Source organism: Phyllostomus hastatus, unplaced genomic scaffold (assembly GCF_019186645.2).
Source record: "Phyllostomus hastatus isolate PE091 unplaced genomic scaffold, TTU_PhHast_1.1 phas_scaffold_216, whole genome shotgun sequence".
Lineage (NCBI taxonomy): Eukaryota > Metazoa > Chordata > Mammalia > Chiroptera > Phyllostomidae > Phyllostomus > Phyllostomus hastatus.
In genome coordinates, this window is record NW_025334018.1 from 5,893,652 (window position 1) to 5,915,989 (window position 22,338).

At 38.9% G+C, this 22,338-nt stretch overlaps 1 protein-coding gene across 1 annotated transcript; it reads right to left on the reverse strand.

The window, feature by feature from the left end:
• Positions 1-2,055: 2,055 nt before the first annotated feature.
• Positions 2,056-13,802, reverse strand: LOC123804592 (filaggrin-like). The gene is made up of 3 exons (XM_045816953.1): positions 13,764-13,802; positions 4,714-4,872; positions 2,056-4,113 (listed from the first exon to the last, which is right to left on the reverse strand). Exons 2-3 carry the CDS (start codon positions 4,849-4,851, stop codon positions 2,056-2,058), a joined length of 2,196 nt encoding a protein of 731 aa, XP_045672909.1. The 5' UTR covers positions 4,852-4,872; positions 13,764-13,802.
• Positions 13,803-22,338: the final 8,536 nt, after the last annotated feature.

Here is a 22,338-nt window from a genome sequence, read left to right on the forward strand (position 1 = left end):
GGAGCTGTCAGCAGAGTGTCCATGAGAAGGTGCCTGTCTCCTTCTGGCATCAGAGTCCGAGTGTTCCCGGGAATCGTCGGAGTGGCCACGAGGGGCTCTGTGCCCCTGCTGGCCACCAGGCCGTCTGGAGCTGCCTCCTGACTGGTCATGGGCGGAGTCACTGTGGTGCCTTCCACTGGACCCAGCCCTCCCATGGGAGGAGGTGGAAGGTCTCCCTGACACGTCAGAGTGCCCTTCACTGTCACTGGCCTGAGTGCTGTGTGTGTCCCGATGTGCGTCTGCCCGGGACCTGGAAGACGATGGTGCGTGTCCAGTGGCCGAGTGTCTGGAGCTGTCTGCTGAGTGCTCGTGTCGGGAATCTTGTCTTCCTCTTGAGCCGGACCCTGAGTGCCCATGGGTTGCGACATTGTGTCCTCGAGAGGATGCGTCTGCTTGGTGAGAGCCTGAGTGTCTGGAGCTGTCAGCAGAGTGTCCATGAGAAGGTGCCTGTCTCCTTCTGGCATCAGAGTCCGAGTGTTCCCGGGAATCGTCGGAGTGGCCACGAGGGGCTCTGTGCCCCTGCTGGCCACCAGGCCGTCTGGAGCTGCCTCCTGACTGGTCATGGGCGGAGTCACTGTGGTGCCTTCCACTGGACCCAGCCCTCCCATGGGAGGAGGTGGAAGGTCTCCCTGACACGTCAGAGTGCCCTTCACTGTCACTGGCCTGAGTGCTGTGTGTGTCCCGATGTGCGTCTGCCCGGGACCTGGAAGACGATGGTGCGTGTCCAGTGGCCGAGTGTCTGGAGCTGTCTGCTGAGTGCTCGTGTCGGGAATCTTGTCTTCCTCTTGAGCCGGACCCTGAGTGCCCATGGGTTGCGACATTGTGTCCTCGAGAGGATGCGTCTGCTTGGTGAGAGCCTGAGTGTCTGGAGCTGTCAGCAGAGTGTCCATGAGAAGGTGCCTGTCTCCTTCTGGCATCAGAGTCCGAGTGTTCCCGGGAATCGTCGGAGTGGCCACGAGGGGCTCTGTGCCCCTGCTGGCCACCAGGCCGTCTGGAGCTGCCTCCTGACTGGTCATGGGCGGAGTCACTGTGGTGCCTTCCACTGGACCCAGCCCTCCCATGGGAGGAGGTGGAAGGTCTCCCTGACACGTCAGAGTGCCCTTCACTGTCACTGGCCTGAGTGCTGTGTGTGTCCCGATGTGCGTCTGCCCGGGGACCTGGAAGACGATGGTGCGTGTCCAGTGGCCGAGTGTCTGGAGCTGTCTGCTGAGTGCTCGTGTCGGGAATCTTGTCTTCCTCTTGAGCCGGACCCTGAGTGCCCATGGGTTGCGACATTGTGTCCTCGAGAGGATGCGTCTGCTTGGTGAGAGCCTGAGTGTCTGGAGCTGTCAGCAGAGTGTCCATGAGAAGGTGCCTGTCTCCTTCTGGCATCAGAGTCCGAGTGTTCCCGGGAATCGTCGGAGTGGCCACGAGGGGCTCTGTGCCCCTGCTGGCCACCAGGCCGTCTGGAGCTGCCTCCTGACTGGTCATGGGCGGAGTCACTGTGGTGCCTTCCACTGGACCCAGCCCTCCCATGGGAGGAGGTGGAAGGTCTCCCTGACACGTCAGAGTGCCCTTCACTGTCACTGGCCTGAGTGCTGTGTGTGTCCCGATGTGCGTCTGCCCGGGACCTGGAAGACGATGGTGCGTGTCCAGTGGCCGAGTGTCTGGAGCTGTCTGCTGAGTGCTCGTGTCGGGAATCTTGTCTTCCTCTTGAGCCGGACCCTGAGTGCCCATGGGTTGCGACATTGTGTCCTCGAGAGGATGCGTCTGCTTGGTGAGAGCCTGAGTGTCTGGAGCTGTCAGCAGAGTGTCCATGAGAAGGTGCCTGTCTCCTTCTGGCATCAGAGTCCGAGTGTTCCCTGGGAATCGTCGGAGTGGCCACGAGGGGCTCTGTGCCCCTGCTGGCCACCAGGCCGTCTGGAGCTGCCTCCTGACTGGTCATGGGCGGAGTCACTGTGGTGCCTTCCACTGGACCCAGCCCTCCCATGGGAGGAGGTGGAAGGTCTCCCTGACACGTCAGAGTGCCCTTCACTGTCACTGGCCTGAGTGCTGTGTGTGTCCCGATGTGCGTCTGCCCGGGACCTGGAAGACGATGGTGCGTGTCCAGTGGCCGAGTGTCTGGAGCTGTCTGCTGAGTGCTCGTGTCGGGAATCTTGTCTTCCTCTTGAGCCGGACCCTGAGTGCCCATGGGGTTGCGACATTGTGTCCTCGAGAGGATGCGTCTGCTTGGTGAGAGCCTGAGTGTCTGGAGCTGTCAGCAGAGTGTCCATGAGAAGGTGCCTGTCTCCTTCTGGCATCAGAGTCCGAGTGTTCCCGGGAATCGTCGGAGTGGCCACGAGGGGCTCTGTGCCCCTGCTGGCCACCAGGCCGTCTGGAGCTGCCTCCTGACTGGTCATGGGCGGAGTCACTGTGGTGCCTTCCACTGGACCCAGCCCTCCCATGGGAGGAGGTGGAAGGTCTCCCTGACACGTCAGAGTGCCCTTCACTGTCACTGGCCTGAGTGCTGTGTGTGTCCCGATGTGCGTCTGCCCGGGACCTGGAAGACGATGGTGCGTGTCCAGTGGCCGAGTGTCTGGAGCTGTCTGCTGAGTGCTCGTGTCGGGAATCTTGTCTTCCTCTTGAGCCGGACCCTGAGTGCCCATGGGTTGCGACATTGTGTCCTCGAGAGGATGCGTCTGCTTGGTGAGAGCCTGAGTGTCTGGAGCTGTCAGCAGAGTGTCCATGAGAAGGTGCCTGTCTCCTTCTGGCATCAGAGTCCGAGTGTTCCCGGGAATCGTCGGAGTGGCCACGAGGGGCTCTGTGCCCCTGCTGGCCACCAGGCCGTCTGGAGCTGCCTCCTGACTGGTCATGGGCGGAGTCACTGTGGTGCCTTCCACTGGACCCAGCCCTCCCATGGGAGGAGGTGGAAGGTCTCCCTGACACGTCAGAGTGCCCTTCACTGTCACTGGCCTGAGTGCTGTGTGTGTCCCGATGTGCGTCTGCCCGGGACCTGGAAGACGATGGTGCGTGTCCAGTGGCCGAGTGTCTGGAGCTGTCTGCTGAGTGCTCGTGTCGGGAATCTTGTCTTCCTCTTGAGCCGGACCCTGAGTGCCCATGGGTTGCGACATTGTGTCCTCGAGAGGATGCGTCTGCTTGGTGAGAGCCTGAGTGTCTGGAGCTGTCAGCAGAGTGTCCATGAGAAGGTGCCTGTCTCCTTCTGGCATCAGAGTCCGAGTGTTCCCGGGAATCGTCGGAGTGGCCACGAGGGGCTCTGTGCCCCTGCTGGCCACCAGGCCGTCTGGAGCTGCCTCCTGACTGGTCATGGGCGGAGTCACTGTGGTGCCTTCCACTGGACCCAGCCCTCCCATGGGAGGAGGTGGAAGGTCTCCCTGACACGTCAGAGTGCCCTTCACTGTCACTGGCCTGAGTGCTGTGTGTGTCCCGATGTGCGTCTGCCCGGGACCTGGAAGACGATGGTGCGTGTCCAGTGGCCGAGTGTCTGGAGCTGTCTGCTGAGTGCTCGTGTCGGGAATCTTGTCTTCTTCTTGAGTCGGACCCTGACTGGCCATGGAATATGACATTTTTTGTATATGAGTGTATGTCCGCTTTTATTCTCCTTGTTGTGCTAACACTTGACATGTTCCTGTTTTTTTCATCCTCATTCGACCTTGACCTACTTTTGTTTTTCCCCCTTGATTCATGACGTGTTTGTTCATGTCCTTTTGTTTTTCTTTCATGAGATGTATCACCTTTTTTACTCTGTTTTTGAGTAGTGGACTCATGTCTCTTCCTTCCTCTTTCTTTTTGTGTCTTGGATCTTTGTTCCTTTTCCTTTGCAGTCATTGTTGAATGACTGGGTTTTTTCTCTGTATCTTCCTCCTCATTGTCTTTGTGTTCTGTTTCTTTTCTTTCATTTTTTACATGTTTCTTATCATATCCATTCCTTTTCTGCTTTTGTCCCAATGCTTGGAATTTGTCTCTTGCTTTAGTTTCATAGCACGCTTTTGCCAACTTGAATACCATAAGAAAATATTCTGCAAAGTCTACTTTCTGATTGTGATCTATGTCAAGGATGTCCATGAAGATATCAGGAATGTCTGGGTCATCTGGATTCTGTAGAGAAGGTATACAGTAGGGAGAGTTTATTAGGCAGACTCGTGTAATCAATTAAGTAATTGAAAGTCTCTGTAGAGGATGTTTATTTTTCCTATTGAATTGGAACATAGTTCTGTATTTTTTTCCTGAAAATAGTTCAATTGATTGTGACCTAGATGAAAACTAAAATCAATAGCGTAAACGAAAGAAATCTTAAACATATGTGGTGATATGAAAGTGATTTCAAGTTTTTTTTTCTTTCTACTTCAAATATCAATATATTATAAAGCTCATAATTGAGCTAACTCTTAAATATACTGTTTTCATAGCCATGATGTTGGAAGAATATTATAAAAGTCTAATTCATATTCATTCACTTGTCAGCACATATTCATATTATTAGCCTTCAGATAGGCTGTGTGTGCATGGCTGTTCCCTCCACATGTATGTGTATAGTAGATATGAAGTTATAAAGGGAGAAAAAAATTCCGTTTGTTTTGATATAAGGTTAACGGTATTTTAATTTCTAATGATATCATTCACAGAAATTCACAATAATCTCTTTTGAAATTATTAATGTATACCAAGGACTACATTCTTTAAGGCAAATATCCTTACCTTCAGGATTGGGCGAAACTCTTTTTCCAGAAGTTCCTTCAGCTCTTCTTTGCTCAGTGTGTCAGTATCTTTATCTGTTTTTGAATATTGTTGGAATATGTCAATGATGGCCATGATGTTTTCCAGAAGAGCAGACATCTTTTGGAAATATAAGTGAACCTAGAAAGAAGAAATAAAAGTGCACCTTTCTTGTATTGTTTTTCCAGGTCATATAAATTATTATTGTGAATTTTCACATTTTAAACATACATCATCTCCAAAGTAGTTCATCTTTGAAATTGGAAACTGGCCACAAAAACTTTATTTTACCCTCTACATAGTGAAAATCAATACAGAGTTTGAGTGAATTACAAAACCTACCAATTTTTTTGGTCATGATCTCATTCACAAGAAGATTTAGAGTCTCATGGATGTCAGTGTGCTCCAGATGAGACTATCCTTGTTGATTTGCCTGTTGCCCACAGCAGGACAGTAGTAAAGCCCACTGGTCAGAAGTTGGAAAATTTACTCTTACCAATAGGCTGAAAATAAGTTCTCTAAAAGCAAATTTTCAAGTGATCAGTTTGTTGAGAGACTTTTTGGAATGCTAAGCCAGTGAGACTCTTAATAAACATTCATTCAATTTACTTTTTTTCAACAATTCATGATTGACATATTTTCTCCCTCCCTCCCTCCCTTCCTTATTTCTTTCTGTTTTAATTTTTGCCTGAGGATACATTTATTGATTTTAGAGAGAGACACACACATCAATGTGAGAAAGAAACATGCATCAGTTGTCTCCTGTACATGACCCAGCCAGTGATTGACATCCCAACCTAGGTATGTGCCATGACCTGGTATTGAACTTGTGGCCTTTCAGTGCATGAGACAATGCTCCAAACAACAGAGCCACATTGGCCAAAGCTGGGTGCAGTAGTTTTAATTGGGTAGGATGACTTGAATTGCTTCTCTATAGTATAACATTTTTTTTTCTTGACTGGCTTTTATTTCACCACTAAAGGAATAGCATGTAAGGACTGTTTAGTTTATTCAACCGGTGAGTAAAAGTTTACTAAGCATCTTAATAAATATGAACAAACATTTGTTATATAAAAACATTATAATGACTACTTTAGAAGTTATAAAACCAGACTAAACTAAAATACTATAGGAACTAATAATGTAAAACACATGAATAGTAGTGGTAGCTAAAGCATTTATGGACTTTGGATTGTTTGTTAAGAGGAAATATGTATTGATTAGTTTTTGACATGGTGAAACATGTATTTCGATAAGTTAATGGGTAATCACTAACAGAATATAATTCATAACTTCTAAACCATTATAAAAGAAAAGGGATAAAACTTCATCAATTCAGCAGAAGATGCAAAGAAAATGAATATAGCAAGCACAGAAAAGGCAGGATAAAGAGAAAGTGTAAAATAAGAAAGTAATGGACTACATGTAAGTTTACCATTAATCATAATACTTGTAAAGAGTATTCTGTGTGTTAGCTCTTAAAATGTTTACTACCCAACTTTTTCTTTGCCTAGCCTCTTGATTTTCTGTCTTTAAAACTTTACTATCAAATAACAAACTGATTTTCATCAAATAATCTATGTTTTCCAAGTTGCTGCATACAATGGTCAGTTTCTCCTCCTCAACTTACTCAACCTCTAGGTAGCGTAAAATAACCATTCCTTTCTGCATGGAATCTTTTTGTTTCTTGGATCTCATGACACCACATTCTCCTGATATTCCTTTTACATGTTGCTACTCTTCCTAAGCATTCTTTGCTGTCCTTTTATCTTCTGTTCAGTTTCAAAAGATTAGAAATCCCCATGGCCATGTCCTTGTCTTTCTTTTCTTTTTTTTTAAAAAAAATCTCTACTCACCTTTCCTAGGCAATGCCATTGGCTGCCTGGACATCGGATACCATCTACCTGGTGACTTTTAAATTGATACCTCCACTCAATATCCTTTCCCTTGAACTCTACACTCATTCAGTTATGCTTTAAAAACAAATATTTAACATCTACTAAAGGCTTAGGTACTCTTTAAGCTGTGGAATTTCAGTAGTGAACAAGATAGATAAAGTGCCTGTTCTTATGAAGACAGTATACACACAAATGAATTAAACAATTAGGTATTGAGATGTGAGAAATATATATATATATATATATATATATATATATATATATATATATACACACACACACACACACACACATATATATATATATATATATATACTTTTATATATATATTTACAATTAAAATAATAATGGTGCTATATGAGTTTGAGAGATATTTTAGACCAATCAGAGGTTTTGTTAGTAAAGGAGATATTTTTGTTTAAATTGGAAAACTAAGAAGGCACTAACCTTGTTGATTAGTTGAAGGATTTGGGGTAAAAGGAATTGTGCAATGTTTATAACATGGGAACCAGTTTTTCATGTTTGCAATAGAGAAAAAAGACCAACCCAGAACATTTGGCCAAATGAGCAGTGATATAAGTTAAAAGTCAGAGATAGAGGCATGGTCAGATAATGAAGATCTTCTAAATAGGATAATATAGGTACATTTTACTTTAGGTTTGATGAGAAGTCACTAGATAATCTAATATGATTCAGTTTTAAAAAGACTGCTTTGTATATTGGCTTATAAGATTGTTCCAGAGCAACATTTCTTTGACAACAGCTAGAAAGTTGTCAAAGTGTGGAAAGTGTGTGTTGAGTTTGTGTGAGTATGTGTGGGTATCAGAAAGCTATCAAGATGGTGACAGTTATTGAGACATTCAGCTTGGAAATGAAGTACAGTATTGGGGAGATTTTTAAATAATGAGATTAAAGGAAAACTAATAAAAGTTATCAAGACAGAGATTCAAAATATATTATAAACTCCGAGCAGATATACGAAAGAAAACCATACCTACATACTTTACAACAACAACAATAACAACAACAACAACAACCCTGCTGGACACTTAAAGATTGAGGAAATCTTTAAAGTAGCCAAAGAAACACGTATTATTATGAAAGGAGCAACAATAAGACTGACAGCTAGCTTTTAAAATGAAACCATAGCTAGCAGCCAGAAGACTACAAAATGTTACCTTCATCTTTCTAAAAGAATGTTCTATCCTATAAGTCTATACCCAGTAAAAGTAGCCACAGAAAAGAATGCTTAAATTGCTTAAGTAGGGATATCTTCTATAAAGGAAAGATTAAAGGATGATCCTAATTGAAAGCTCAGAGAAACAGAAAGAATAAAAAAAGAAGAGTAATAACTATATGAAGAAATCAAATGGATATTGATTGCATGAAATCATCATCATCATCATCATCATGTCTTTCAGGATTTAGGATTGATAGAATTAAGATAACAGAAATATCAGATAAGGCCGGTAAATGGATTTCAAGTATTTTAGGATACTTGAGTGTTCGAGTTTGCTTAAAGTATTTTTTAATATACTCAGTAAGTCATGCTATTCTCTCCAGGGTAAGAATAAAAATAAGAGTATGGAAATACATAATTAATAATCTAATATGTGGAAAATTAACTGACAAATATTTAATTAATTTAAAGATGTCAAGAAGAGGAAAGGAAATGTAAAACAGGTGAGATAATAGAAACCAAGTAGTATATGGTAGATTTAAATCCAGTAGTACAATAATAACAGTTAAATACCCTAAGTTAAAAATAAAGATTGTCAGACTGGATTTAAGAAAACCTGCATGCTCCCTATAAGACACACACATTAAATATGACAATGGTTGAAATTAAGAAGATAGAAAAAAGTTAGTATTAAACATTAAAGTAATGCTGTTGTTGCTGTATTAATTATGTTTGTGGAGTAGATTTAAGGCAAAAAGCATTACTAAAAGAATATTTCATACCAATGAAAGCTCAATTCATCAGGAAGATACAGAATTCTAATTTGATATATACCTAATGACAGAGCTTCAAAAGATATGCAACAAAAATTGACAGAATTATAAGGAAGTCTAGACAAATCAATAATCAAAATGGGTAAATACACCTCTCTCAGAACTGAGAGAACAAAAAGACAAAAATTGTAAGGATATAGATTTCCACAAAGTTATTAATTAAAAGTACTAACTAACATTTATTGAACACTGCTCCTTACAATTCCAGAATACATGTACTTTTAAATAAATATAAAATATTTAAAAATTTACTGTGTGCTAGTTCATAAAGCAAGTTTCAACAAATATTAAAGGATTGAAATCATGTACTTTGTTATCTATGATGTGGAATAAAGCTATAACTCAATAATAGAAAGATACTCAGAGATAAGTCTCCAAATTCTTAGAAATTAAGCTATAATTCCTAAATAATCAATGGATCATGAAATAAGTTACAATGAAAATTAGAAAATATTATGAACAAAATGAAAATGGGAAAAATATGAAATAGCCAAAACTCTAGGATACTTAAATTTCATGCCCAATGAAAAATTTATAGCTTAACTGCATATATTAGAAAAGGAGCCAAATAAATCAATAACCTAAGCATACATCTTAAGAAGTTTTTCAAAGAATAACAAGTAAGCCCAAAGAAAGTATTATGAAGGAAATAATAAAAGCAAGAAATGATATTAATGAAATAGAATACAAATGTAGAGAATCAACAAAGCTAAGATGTTTGAAAATCCAATAAAATTGATAAGCCCTAAAGGATTATTCAAGAAAAGAACAACAAAGGCATAAATAATGAATATCAGAAAAGTAAGGTAACATTGCTATATATTTTATAGACATTAGAAAGATGAGAGCATAGTATTCAAAAATTTATAATAATTAATTTGACACATTTTTAGGAAAATACATCCTACCAAAATAGAAACACAGTAAATAGAAAACATCAATGGTCTTCCTATATTTATTAAAGAAATTGAATCTTAAATCAATAAATTTTTAGAGCAGAAGAGAATGTGCTGATCACCTGACTTTAATGGTGAATTTTATTTTATGTGTAAGAAGGAAATAACCCTAACATCACACAGATGTTGTAAAGAAATGAAAAAGGAAACACTCAATTTTATGAATCTACCATAAGTTCAGTACCATGATCTCAAAAGGATATTACAAGAAACTAAATCTTCAGGAAATTTCTTTCATAACTACAGAAGCAAAAATGTGATAGAAAATAATAGTAAACTGAACCAGTGTTGTATAAAAAGAACATGCATCCTAAGTTTTATTTCAAAAATTTAAGTTTGATTTACATTTGAGAACTGATCAATTAACTACTCTAACAGAATAATGGGGGGAAATTATACAAATCACAAAAAAGCCATTTGATAAAATTCAACATTAATTTTGATTTATAAATACAAAGATAGCAATTATACATATGAAGATGTTATAGCAAACATCATACTTGAAGGTGAAATGTTGGAAGCGTTCATCTCTGAGTTTGGGAATGAAACTAGTACACCTGCTGTCATCCTATTTAACATGGTACTACAGGTCCCAGCCAGAGCAACAAATTAAGAAAAAAAATTTACAACAGAATAATTGAAAAAGAAGGAACAAAACTGATGTTACTCACAGAATGATATGGTGTTTGTATGTAGAAAATATACAAATGTATCACTGAACTAAAATAAAATTTAAAATATTTCTGGGTTTAAGATAGACACAAAATCTATTGTATTTCTATACAAAAGCAATAAACAATTAGAAAATGAAATAAGATTGGTGGCATTTACAGAAGCATAAAAAATCAGGAAATACCTAGGAATAAATCTAATGAAAGACATGAAGGGTTTGCACTCAGAAAATTATAAATGTTACTGAGATTAATTAAAGAAGATTTAAATGAATGGAAGATTATGCTTTATTCATGAATTGAAAGGCTCAGTATTTTTAAGATGTCAAATCTTCCTAACCTAAATTCATTTATAGATGCAATAAAATCCCATTTAGAATCTCTGAAGTGTTTTTGTAATCCTTACCTGAGGACATGCTTATTGATTTTAGAGAGAGGAGAAGGGAGGGAGAGAGAGAGAAGGAGAGAATCATTGATGCAAAAGAGAAACATCAGTTGGTTGCCTTTCATATGTGCCCTAACCAGGCAATGAATCTGTAACCTAGGCATGAACAGGAATCGAATCCATGAGCTTTTGGTTTATGGGATGATGCTCCAAACAACTGAGCCACACTGGCTAGGACAGAATCTCTGAAGTTTTAAAAGTAAAGATTGATAAAGTAACTTTTTAAATTTATATGACAATATGGACGGTGAAGATTAACCAAGACAACCTTGATGAAGACAGACTTTCTGGACATACTACGTGTCAAAGTATATTATAAAGGAAGACAGCATAGCATTGAGGCAAAGTTGAACAAATGGATCAATGAAAGGTAACACAGTCCAAAATTAGACATATGTCATTATGGACATTTGATTTATGACAGAGGTGGTGGTATAATTCAGTGAGGAAAGGATCACTTTTTTTTGAAATATGTTGCTGGTTCATTGGATTTCCATAAGGCAAAACAATGTAGTTCTCAGGTGGATTTTTACATGTAAAAGTAAAAGATGATAATATAGGAGAATCTCTTCAAGACCTTGGGTAGAGAAATAATTCTTGAATAAAACTAAAAAAGTATGTTGTAAAGAGAAAAATTGGGCTGCAATGGAAGTAGAAATGCCTGTCCATTTAAAGACCCTGTCAAAGGAAAGAAGAGAATCCCACAGAATGGAGCATATATACCACACATTTAGCCAATAAAGGGCTCTTTGACATCAATCTTTGTAATATATTCTTGGATATATTTCCTTTGGCTAGGGAAACAGAAGCAAAAATAAACAAATTGGACTACGTAAAACTAAAAAGGTTTTGCACAGTGAAGGAAACCATCAACAAAATGATAATTTACTGAATGGGAGAAGATATTAAAAAAATAATATATTCAATAAGGGGTTAATATCCAAAAAATATAAGGAACTCATACAACTTAGAACTAAAAAATAAACAATCCAATTAAAAAATGAGCAGATGATGTGAACAGGCACTTCTCTAAAGAACATTACAGATAACCAGTAGACATATGAAAAGATGCTTAACATCATTTATCATCAGGGAAATGCAAATTAAAACCACAATGAGATACCACCTAATTTCTTTCAGAATGTCTATCATAAAAAATCAACAAACAAGTGTTGGCAAGGATGTGCAGAAAAGAGAAGCCTTGTACACTATTGGTGGAATTGTAAATTAATGCATCCACTATAGAAAACAGTATGCAGATTACTCAAAAAAAATTAAAAAAGAACCACCATATGACCCAGCAATCCCATTTTTGGGTATTTATCCAAAGAAAACAAAAACACTAATTGTAAAAGATATATGCACCCTTATGCTCATTGCAGCATTATTTACAATAGCCAAGAAGATACGGAAGCAACCCAGGTGTCCATTGACAGATGAATGGATAAAGAAGATGTGGTACATATATATAATGGAATGTTACTGAGCAATAAAAGGGAATGAAATCTTGCCATTTGCAACAAGAGGAATGGATCTAGAGGGTATTATACCAAGTGATATGTATCAGAGAAAGACAAATACTGTGTGACTTCACTTATGAGGGGAATCTAAAATAAACCATAACAAATGAATAAATGAACCAAACAGAAACAATCCATAGATACTGAGAACAAACTGATGGATGCCAAAAGGGAGAGGTTTGGGTGGGTGGATGAGAAAAAAAAAAGACAAGAATCATGGGTAACATCTAGATTTTGGCTCCAGCAAAGAGTTATTGCTCACTATTTTTATTATTACCATCATCTTGCACCAAAATCTGCAGCCCATCTTTCTTTCTGCTCTGACTCTTGTGGTGTTATCATTCCTTTTTCCACTTAGCAGCCCAGAATGATTTTTTAAAGATTTTTTTTCTCACCCAAGGACATTTTTTCATTACTTTTAGACAGAGAGGAGGGACAGACAAAAACATTGGGTGCCTTCCGTATATTACTGGACTAGGGATTATATGTGTGGGACTGGGGATTGAATCCTCAACCTTTCAGTTACAGGATGATGCTCCAACCAACTGAGCCACATTGGCCTGGGCTGGAATGATATTTTAAGTATATGTTCCACCCTGACTGGGTAGTTCAGTTGGTTACAGCATCATCCTGATATGCCAAGGATGAAGTTTCTATCTGCTCAGGACACATACAGAAATCAACCAATGAATGCATGAGTAAGTGGAACAACAAGTTGATCTCTCTCTGTGTCTCTTCTTTTTCTCTCTTTAAAACCAATAAATAAAAGTTAAAAAATACATTCAATTATATTACTGCCTCTGCTTAATACTCTCCAATGATTTCTCATGTACTTAAAATGATGTACAAACTCTGCTATGCCCCTTCTTACATGGTCTAGTCTAGCTCTCTGACATGACCATATACTCTGTTCCTCTTGTTAAATATGCTCTAGGCACATTAGCTTCTTCCTGTTCTTTAAAAAAGTTTACTCCTACTTAGAATCTTGCCCTTTGCCTTGACTGACTCCTTTTGTCATTAAGATCTCAGCTCAAAAGATAATTTCCAGAGAGCACTTTACTGGCTGGTCATTCTTTTCCTACATCTAAACTTCTCACCTCCTATTACTCTACTACATCACTCTCCTATTTTTCATTGTTCTTATTACTGTGTGAATTTTTGTTAATTTATCATTTACTGAAAGTCTTCCCCTACTAAAATGTAACCTCCTAAGAGTAGGGAGTTTACCTTGTTCACTGTTGTATAATCAGCCAAGAGTAGCACTTTGCACATATAAGGTACTTAATATACATTTGTTGAATGAATGAATAAATGGAAAATAAAGCAATATAAAGAGAGTACTGAGTAGCCTCATAGAAAAACATTTATGCCCCCACTTTCCTTCTGTATTGAAATAAACTTTTAGTAACAGTTCTACCAAAGGTAAAAAACCCTATACATCTAGAACTTTTTGCCTTAGAGTATACATCCAGATTTCTACCTTGCTTAACACCAAATAGGCAAAGTTAGATGTATTCCCTCTTACTTACTTCCTTCACCAGAAGAACAAGTAGAATGTAGCCTGAAGGAGCTTGCTGGGTGCTGCAGTCTGTGATAATGGGCTTTTTATAGCAGGTCTATTCAAGGTGGAGCCATTCTCTGTAGGTTGGTCTGATTCATTTCTAACCAAACCCAGATCCACCCACATCTCCACCTCTATTTCTCTAGTGACCATGTTTACTTCTTAGCTGCCACACATACTGACCTATACTTGGTTGAATCAGTTCCAAAATTATATAAACCCCAAATATTGGGTATTTTATGGAAGGTTTCCTTTGGCTCTCATAGGTTGTATGCAGAGTTTACACCTTCTACTTACTTTATTAACTTCAGATTTGAGTTGGTAGGTGCTTAATAAATATCTATGGATAAATACACTATGTTACTTGTGTCTCTAAAGGAACAGAATATACATTTATGAGCAACTTAATTCATGGCTGAAATATGTCAGAAGCACCTGTCTGCGTGTTCCTTTTTATCTATGAATTCTGTTGCTGGATACTGAGAGAAGTTGTCATGAGATGAATGGTCATCTAGAAATCATGATGAATGGAGAGAAAACAGCAAATTTAATTCTGTCTTTTCAAAAGAGAGCAAAAAAAAATGAGCTCTTGGGTGACAAGCAGTAATCACTAGGAGCTAGCATGAGTTTATTAGGCAAGAATCATTAGTCTATTTTCACATTGTTTTCAAGGTTACTACATTGGTTATCGGAGACATGTTCCATGTCCTCTTCCTGTGGGTTAAAGTGGGTGTTTTTTCTTTTATTCTCATAAATATACAGGACACCCCTATTTTTAACTTTCTCTTGTTTTCCAGACTATGTCGAACCCTACATCTTTATTTGAATGTGTTTTAATTACCCCAGTCCATACTGTTGAAATCTGAACTAATTATCATGCCCTATAACAAAATGTACTGTTTTATAGATGTCTACATATTAATTACATCCCCATGTACTGACTTTCAAGCTACACAAAGTAATTTTTCACTTCTCACCATTCTTTATCTCCATAATGATGCCACATCATGTAAACTGTACTTAGCCTTATATTCTTTGTATGTGAGCGTATTTTCTGTCTCCAGTGCTACAATTTTAGTTCTAGACCTCACCATCTTTCAACTGAGTATTTTAAATGGTGTCATAACAATCCTCTCTACTAGTAGGCTTCCCGGATCATCTTCTAATATTACCCTGCCATTTCCTCTGCTGGCTTCTCCTAGCCTGTAGAATTCCAAAATTCTTTATTGACATAGAAGCCCCTTCACAATAGATAGGCATCTGCATCTTTCTAGCTGCTTCTCATATCACCTCTATTTTATGAGAAAGTCACTCTAGACTGACAAAATTCTTTGAATGAACCTTGTGTGGCCCACCACTGTTCAAAATCTTTGCATGCTGCCCTTACTACCTGGACAGTCCCTCAACCTCATCTTCTCTTTGTCTTTTAAGACCCTTGGTACCAGTAATCATCTTCATAAAGTTTTACTTGACATCTATAGATGGGTTGCTGTTCCCTCATATACTCTGTATTTATCTCTCTTGTAGCACTGGTGATATTTTATTTTAATTATTTGCATATGTGTCTGTACCCCATCTCCCAAGTTGTGTTTCTTTTTCAATCTGATATTGATTGGGTCACAATCATCTTTAGTGTCTTGGGCTCTGTAAGAGTTTGTGGGACATGATCAAATAAGAAATGCAGGGGTGTAGATTAACTTATTTAGAGCCAATCAGATAGAAAAATGCTTGGGTTTTAAAAACTTTGTTTAATGTCCTCATTTCTAACCTTATTAGACCAGGAATTTTTCTTTTATTGAACATTAATTAACATTTATAGAACACAGGTATTCATTTTCTTCTTGGTTTTAATTGTCTTTCTATGCATTTAGTTATTGTTTTTTGTCTCTCATCATGCTGTCATAATAATAATAGTGCTGTGTTGCATGCTCATTATGTGCTAATAATGCACTAAGATTTTGCACATATTGCCTCTGATGCTCAAAACAATGCTGTGAGGTCATTATAATCCCTATTTTTGAGATGAGGAAACTGATAGTGATAGGGTGATCAAGGTTACCCAGTGAGTAAGTTACAGAACAAGGATCAATCCCAGGTCTTCTGACTCTGACCCCCACATTATTTTTATTATACCACATTGCACTGGGTGTGGACTTTTCTACAATTTTGTTAGCTTTCTTCATATTTTTACTGATTAAAACAGTGGTTTATCTCAATGTGCCCCAAGTACTGGCATTCTTATCTGTGGGTATTATTGCTGGGGCAGCAGAAAGGAAGGAGCACAGAGTGTGAGTAAGCTAACAGAGGTGGAGTCCAGAGATTGGCAAGGATGGGGAAATCTGGGATCTGACCTTTTGGTGTCCTGAAGACCTGAACATGCAGATTTATGTCAATATGGGGGACAGTCTCTGATGGTCTGCTCCAGGACTGTTTTTTTTGACCATGTTATGATACTTTTATCAGTAACTTGGATGAAGATGTTGGCATGTAGCAAAAATTTTTAGGATGGACTGAGGATTTGAAAAGATTTCAGCTTGTCATACCAAATAGCTCAAATTTAATAAAATGAATCTTATAAAATAACAGTAAAATTCTGACTTTGCTAAATTAAACTTCATAAAGACTAGTAGAAATCATGAATAGAAGAAAGGTATTATGACAGTGACAGTGTGATGTAGTAGCTGAAAATGTAATGTCATTTTGTGCTACATTAAAAGAAGCACATTAGCTAGAACAGAACAAGTGGCAGTGTTTTTCTCAGCATTTGTCAGATTGTTTCTGTGGCTATTTGTTTAGTTCTGATGACCACCTTTCAATAGGCATGTGGACAGTTGTTATTTGTTCTGAGTAGAGTAAGTAAGATTACTAGGAAGATGGGTGGTAAACGGAACTGAGTAAGAAGCAGATGAATGGGAGATGAATATCTGTCTTCAATTATGAGTGGCTGTTATATAGAAGAGGGATTATACTTGGGTTGTATCAAAAACTCAGAGAAATGGGTAGAAATGTTAGAAGCACATTTTGGCTTTGTACAAGCTGGAACTTTTTAATATCAGAATTGTCCAAACATCAAAATCATTATCTTTGGAGCTAGTGCATTCTCTGTTACTACCTAGAGAGTCTTAAACTGGATGAGATGTTGGCAATCAACTAGTCTAGCCTCCTCATATTGTAGTTGAAGGTGAGTAGATCTAGTGTTGCATGACTGACAGATCAAAGGCTCCAACCAAGGACTTTTCATCCTAAATCCTCTTTGCATCACAACAGGTTACATCAGTTACCAGGAGATGAGCACGAGACAGGGATATCTCTTGGAGGAGAGTTAAGTAGAAGACTATTGGGTTGATGTCTGATAAATCCAATTCAACCTGAGAGTGTGATTCTATCATCCAAGTACATTTTTTGCCTGGCTTGATTCAGCTCAGCTCAGAAGGCTCTTTGATCAGTGCCAGGTTAGTAACTGTAGGGGTAACAGGGCTATCAATCTCACTTCATGGCATAAATAGTACAAACTTTGGGTTTCCATACCCTACTTCATGCCAAGAGAGCTGATCCATCCCTCTGGCATATTAGCTATTTTTTTTTAAAAAAAGATTGTATTTATTTATTTTTAGAGAGAGGGGAAGGAAGAGAGAAAGAGAGGGAGAAAAACATCGGTGTGTGAGAGAAACACTGATCAGTGCCTCTTGCCATGACCCCGACTGGGGACCTGGCCTACAACCCAGGCATGCCCCCTGACAGTTTGCAGAATGATGCCCAACCCACTGAGCTACACCACTCAAGGTGGCATATTAGCTTTTTATTTTCAGCATCCCAAAGGAATTTTTTATTTAAGTCTTTAAAATTAGTGTTCATTGAGTTATGAACTTGGAAATACATCTTCTCTATCCTGAGAGAGAACATACTCTTCATTTCATTGTTACAAGACATGTTACAAGACAATGAAATGGTTTCAGAGGTATTTTGATATCTACAGTTACATATTGTGGCTGCCAGGATTTGTTAAGGGGTGAAGAAAACTCCACGGTCAGTAGTTGTTGACAAATCACAAATTATAGGATTTCAATTACAATCATTCAATTGTTTGTCCCTCTTTTTCTCTTCCAATGGGCTGAGAAGGCATTATGTTGCCATAATACCTGTGGGCTGCTGATGTGGGTTAGGTTGTCCCAGTTTAAGGAACACAGCCCTTTGAGATGTGTGACTGAGGCTGTAGGAGTAAAGGGGAGTTGGAATTTGTGGTTAAAAGATTTCTTAAAGGAGCTGAAGTCATCTCCTGGGAGGTGCTGTTTTGGGGTTGAAATTTTTTTAGGTTGAATATTATTGTGGATTCCTTGGCATAGTTGTGGCTGATGTTCCTGCTTAGTCACACAGTGGTGGAGCAATATCTGGCAAGGACACATCTACTGAGAGCTTGCATTTGCCCAGACAACAGTGAAGGAAAGCAATGTTGATCCTAAGAAAAAATTTCAGGTTGCCTATAGAGCTCTCAGATTCTGCTTTCTTTAGTCTCTCCCTTCTTCTCTCTCTCTCTTTCCTGTCTCTTTCTGTGTGTCTATGTGTATAAAACATGTCATTTCAATTTGTGCAGATGCAGAAGTGACTGGATCCACACACATGCACAGTGAGAACTTGTGTGAGGCAGACAGATCAGAAAATTACCATGAAAGATAAATCTTTTGAATAATGAAAACAGTCTCAAGGAAGTGCTTATATCAATAAGCTAATATTTTTCTAAAAATTATGGTGGTTATTGAGTCCCTCAGGTACAATTATAGAGATGGCTAGAGCATTCTAGGGTGTCTGTGAAGGGAATTACATCTATACAGTAACTGTGTTATAAGAAAGTTTTTTTGTAATAGTCAAGAACAAAAGCAATAACAGAAGGAATAATAGAAAAGCAACAAATTACCACATGTGGTTAAGGAAAAAGCCTCATGACTTACTTATGAATGGTTATAAACAGAGAGATTGTGAGATTTTTTTAAATGGCCATATTAGAAATGACTAGTATCAGCAGTAAAAGGTGAACCAGTTACCATTTCATGTCACATAGGAACCATGAGTTTTGGTGACAGAGTGGTGCAGCGGTAGGAAACTGGAAAAAAGAAATCTAGGAGCAAGCCAGGTCAGAGACATTATAGTTGTCCTGACCAAATTTTACCAATGTCGTCATTCATACAGGTCTAGAATTAGACAAGTAATTACAGGAAAATGTGGAAGATCAAGAGGGTTTGAAACTTGAAATAAGCTTCTACTCCTCTTTTTCACCTGCTCCCTTTGTGTATAGGGACATTGTAGACAGATAAAGAATTTAGAATGTATTCTGGAGGGACATTTTCTGCAGGTATCGTAGTGAAGTTGTGATTAAGAGATAGGTCAGGGTGTTAAGAGATGAATGAAGCATTTATTCATTCAACAAGCATTTGTTGTCAGCTGACTTCTCACTAGTCACCATACTTGTCTGAGGGCTATCAATGAAGAAGATGTGCTTCCTGTCCTCAAAGAGTTCCTAATCTAATGAAGAAAGCAGACACGTAAACAATGTGATGTGTATTATAATAAAGGCTTTTGTAAATTATTATGGAAGAACAGCTGAGGAAGCAATTTGTTCACTTGTATTTTTAACATTTCCCCCCAGCTTTACTGTTGAATAATTGACAACTATAACTATATATATTTAAAGTACACATTGTGATGATTTGATACACATATACATTGTGGAATGATCACCAACATTCAATAATTAATCACCTCATATGGTTAACTCTTTTTTTGTGGTGGGAATGCTTAAAATATACTGTTCAAGTATACTGTTCAAGCAACTTTCAAGTATACAATATAGTATTATTGATGGTAGTCATCATGCTTAACATTAGGTCCTCAGAACTTATTTTGCTTATAATTGAAAACTTGTACTCTTTGACCTGCATTTTCCCATTCTCTTATTCCCAGCTCCTGGAAGCCATGTTTCTATTCTCTGTTTCTATAAAATTGTCTTTTTTCTTTTTTAGATCTCACATATAAGTGATAACAGTATTTGTCTTTCTCTATATGACTTAATTCACTTGGAATAAGGCTCTCCATGTTTTCACAAAAGGCAAGATTTTTTTACATGGCTGAATAATATTCTATTTTATAAATACATTTCACAATATCTTTTTAAAAAAAGATTCTATTTATTTTTAGAGAGAGGGGAAGGGAGGGAGAAAGAGAGGGAGAGAAACATCAGTGTGTGAGAGATACATCAATTGGTTGCCTCTCACATGCCTCCAACTGTGGACCTGGCCCACAACCCAGGCATGTGCCATGACTGGGAATTGAACCAGCAACGTTTTGGTTTGCAGGCTGGTACTCAATCCACTGAGCCACACCAGCCAGGGCATATTTTACGAAATCTTTATCCATTCATCCATTGAAGGGTATTTTGGTTGTTCTATACCTTACTTATTATGATTAACGCTTCAGTGAACACAGGAATGCAGATATGTCTTTGAGATAAATGATTTCATTTTCTTAGATATATACCCAGGAGTGGATTGCTGGATTATATGGCCATTCAATTTTTAATTATTTGGGGAACTTTCCTGCTGTTTTTCATAAAGGCTGTACCAATTTACATTTTTACCAGTAGCCAGCAGAATTTCCTTTTGTCCCCATTCTCAACAATTCCTGTTATCCCCTGTCTTTTGGTTAATAACAAGCCTAACAAGAGTGAGGTGATATCTCATTGTGCCTTTGATTTGCACTTGCCAGATGATTAGTGATGCTGTACCTATTGGCTATTTGTATGTCTTTTTTTGCAAACACATCTACTCAGATCCTTTGCCTACTTTTAATTGGATTATTTGCTTTTTTTATTGACTTGTGTGAGTTCTTTATGTATTTTTGGTATTAACCCCTTATCAGATATATGGCTTATAAATATTTTCTCTCATTCTGTCGGTTGTCTTTTCAGTTTATTGATTGTTTCCTTTGTTGTGCAGAGATGTTTGGTTTGGTGTGGCCCCACTCCTTTATTTTAATTAATTCTCCTTTAGACAGATTGTAAAGAGGCGATGTTTGAGTTGAGGTCTAATGAGTGTACTTGTTAGCTATGTGGGAAAGAAGAGGAGAGGTGGACCTGAAAGGCCTTATGGAAAGGACTCAAAAGCCATATGAAGTACAGTGGATGTTATCCTGTTTACATTGGTTAGCAGCTAAAGAGTTTTTAAGCAGAAAAATGACAGGATCAGATTATTTTTAGTTAAAATAGCTCTACTAAGAATATGGATGATGAATTGAGCTTTGATACAGGGAAGGTTGCTGGCAATTTGAAAAAAAGAGGAAAGCTACAGAGGTTTCAGACAAAAGTGTTGCAGTGGGATTGAAGGGGCAGATATTTCAAAAGTAGACTTGAAGATACATCTGACGTGAGGGCTGAGGGAGGGCAAAGAACAGGAGGCAATAGTTCAGAGTCTTGGCAGGAAGCTTTGGAAGGGGCAAGCTTAATAAAGTACAGTGTGATGGGTGGTTAGACAAAAATGATGGAGAAACCAGGAAAGGAGTTTAGTTGGGCAGGTGGTGGAGAGTTGGTATCAACAATACCAGGGTCATATTTCAGGCCAGAATTTTGAGTTGGAAACTAGGAAAGGCTGCAAAACCAAGTAGAGTTCATAACATGAGATACTCTGGCACAAGGGAACTATGTAGAGACCTTGTTATCCCAATGGATAAGGGTTAAAACTAGACTAGCAGCACAGGTGACCTGATCCTGATTCCTGAGCTTTGGGGAAACTTTCATCCTTAAATTCCTCCAGCTGACAGTACTTGTTCTGCCTGATGGAAATCGCCCTAAACTTTCTAAACTCACTGAGCTGAGGACCACTCTATCTGTTCTGCACCCACTTTTTATCAGCTTTGACTTTAGTCTTCTCTTGCAAACCTCCTGGTTACTTATCCAACATAATTCACCACCCACACCCTGTAGCCTTTTGAGTATACCACACCCTTGACATCAGTATAATCAAGGGAGGGCCCAAAGTAGTGTATAGGGCAAAGCTATGTGGCCAGAACGGTTGCATAGTCTATTAATCTGGGAAATGATGGGTTCAGAAGGTGAACATCTGAACTACTCGGAGTTAAAGTGGTATATTGTGACAATTTCTGCTTATAGAAAAATTTAGTAACCATCATTCAGGACTCTAAAGTACCATAGGTCCAGAAGATTCACTGAGACCCAGTGCTCCATAGTCCTTAAGTGTGACTTTACAAGTCTAATGATGCTCTTTTTGTTAAGCTCATATTTGTTCCTATCACAGTGATCTTGTTGAGGTAGAGGTGCGCTCTTGCCCTGCCAACATTTCTGTTCATTTTATCAGCATCTCCTAAAGTATGACCTGATTTTTTTTTTTACAGCACTTATTTCCAAGGTATTATCTCATTTTAGGATATCCAGACAAGTTGGGGCAAAGTCTCCTAAGGCTGAAAAGAACAACAGTTTGTGGCATCCCACAGTGTTGATATTTATTTATTTATTTATTTATTTATTTATTTATTTATTT

Excerpts from the sequence above, each read along its gene's own strand:
- LOC123804592 (XM_045816953.1), bottom strand. The coding sequence starts at position 4,851 with ATGTCTGCTCTTCTGGAAAACATCATGGCCATCATTGACATATTCCAA. Across the intron at positions 4,114-4,713 it reads AGTTTCGCCCAATCCTGAAG|AATCCAGATGACCCAGACAT; the intron begins GTAAGGATATTT and ends CCTTCTCTACAG.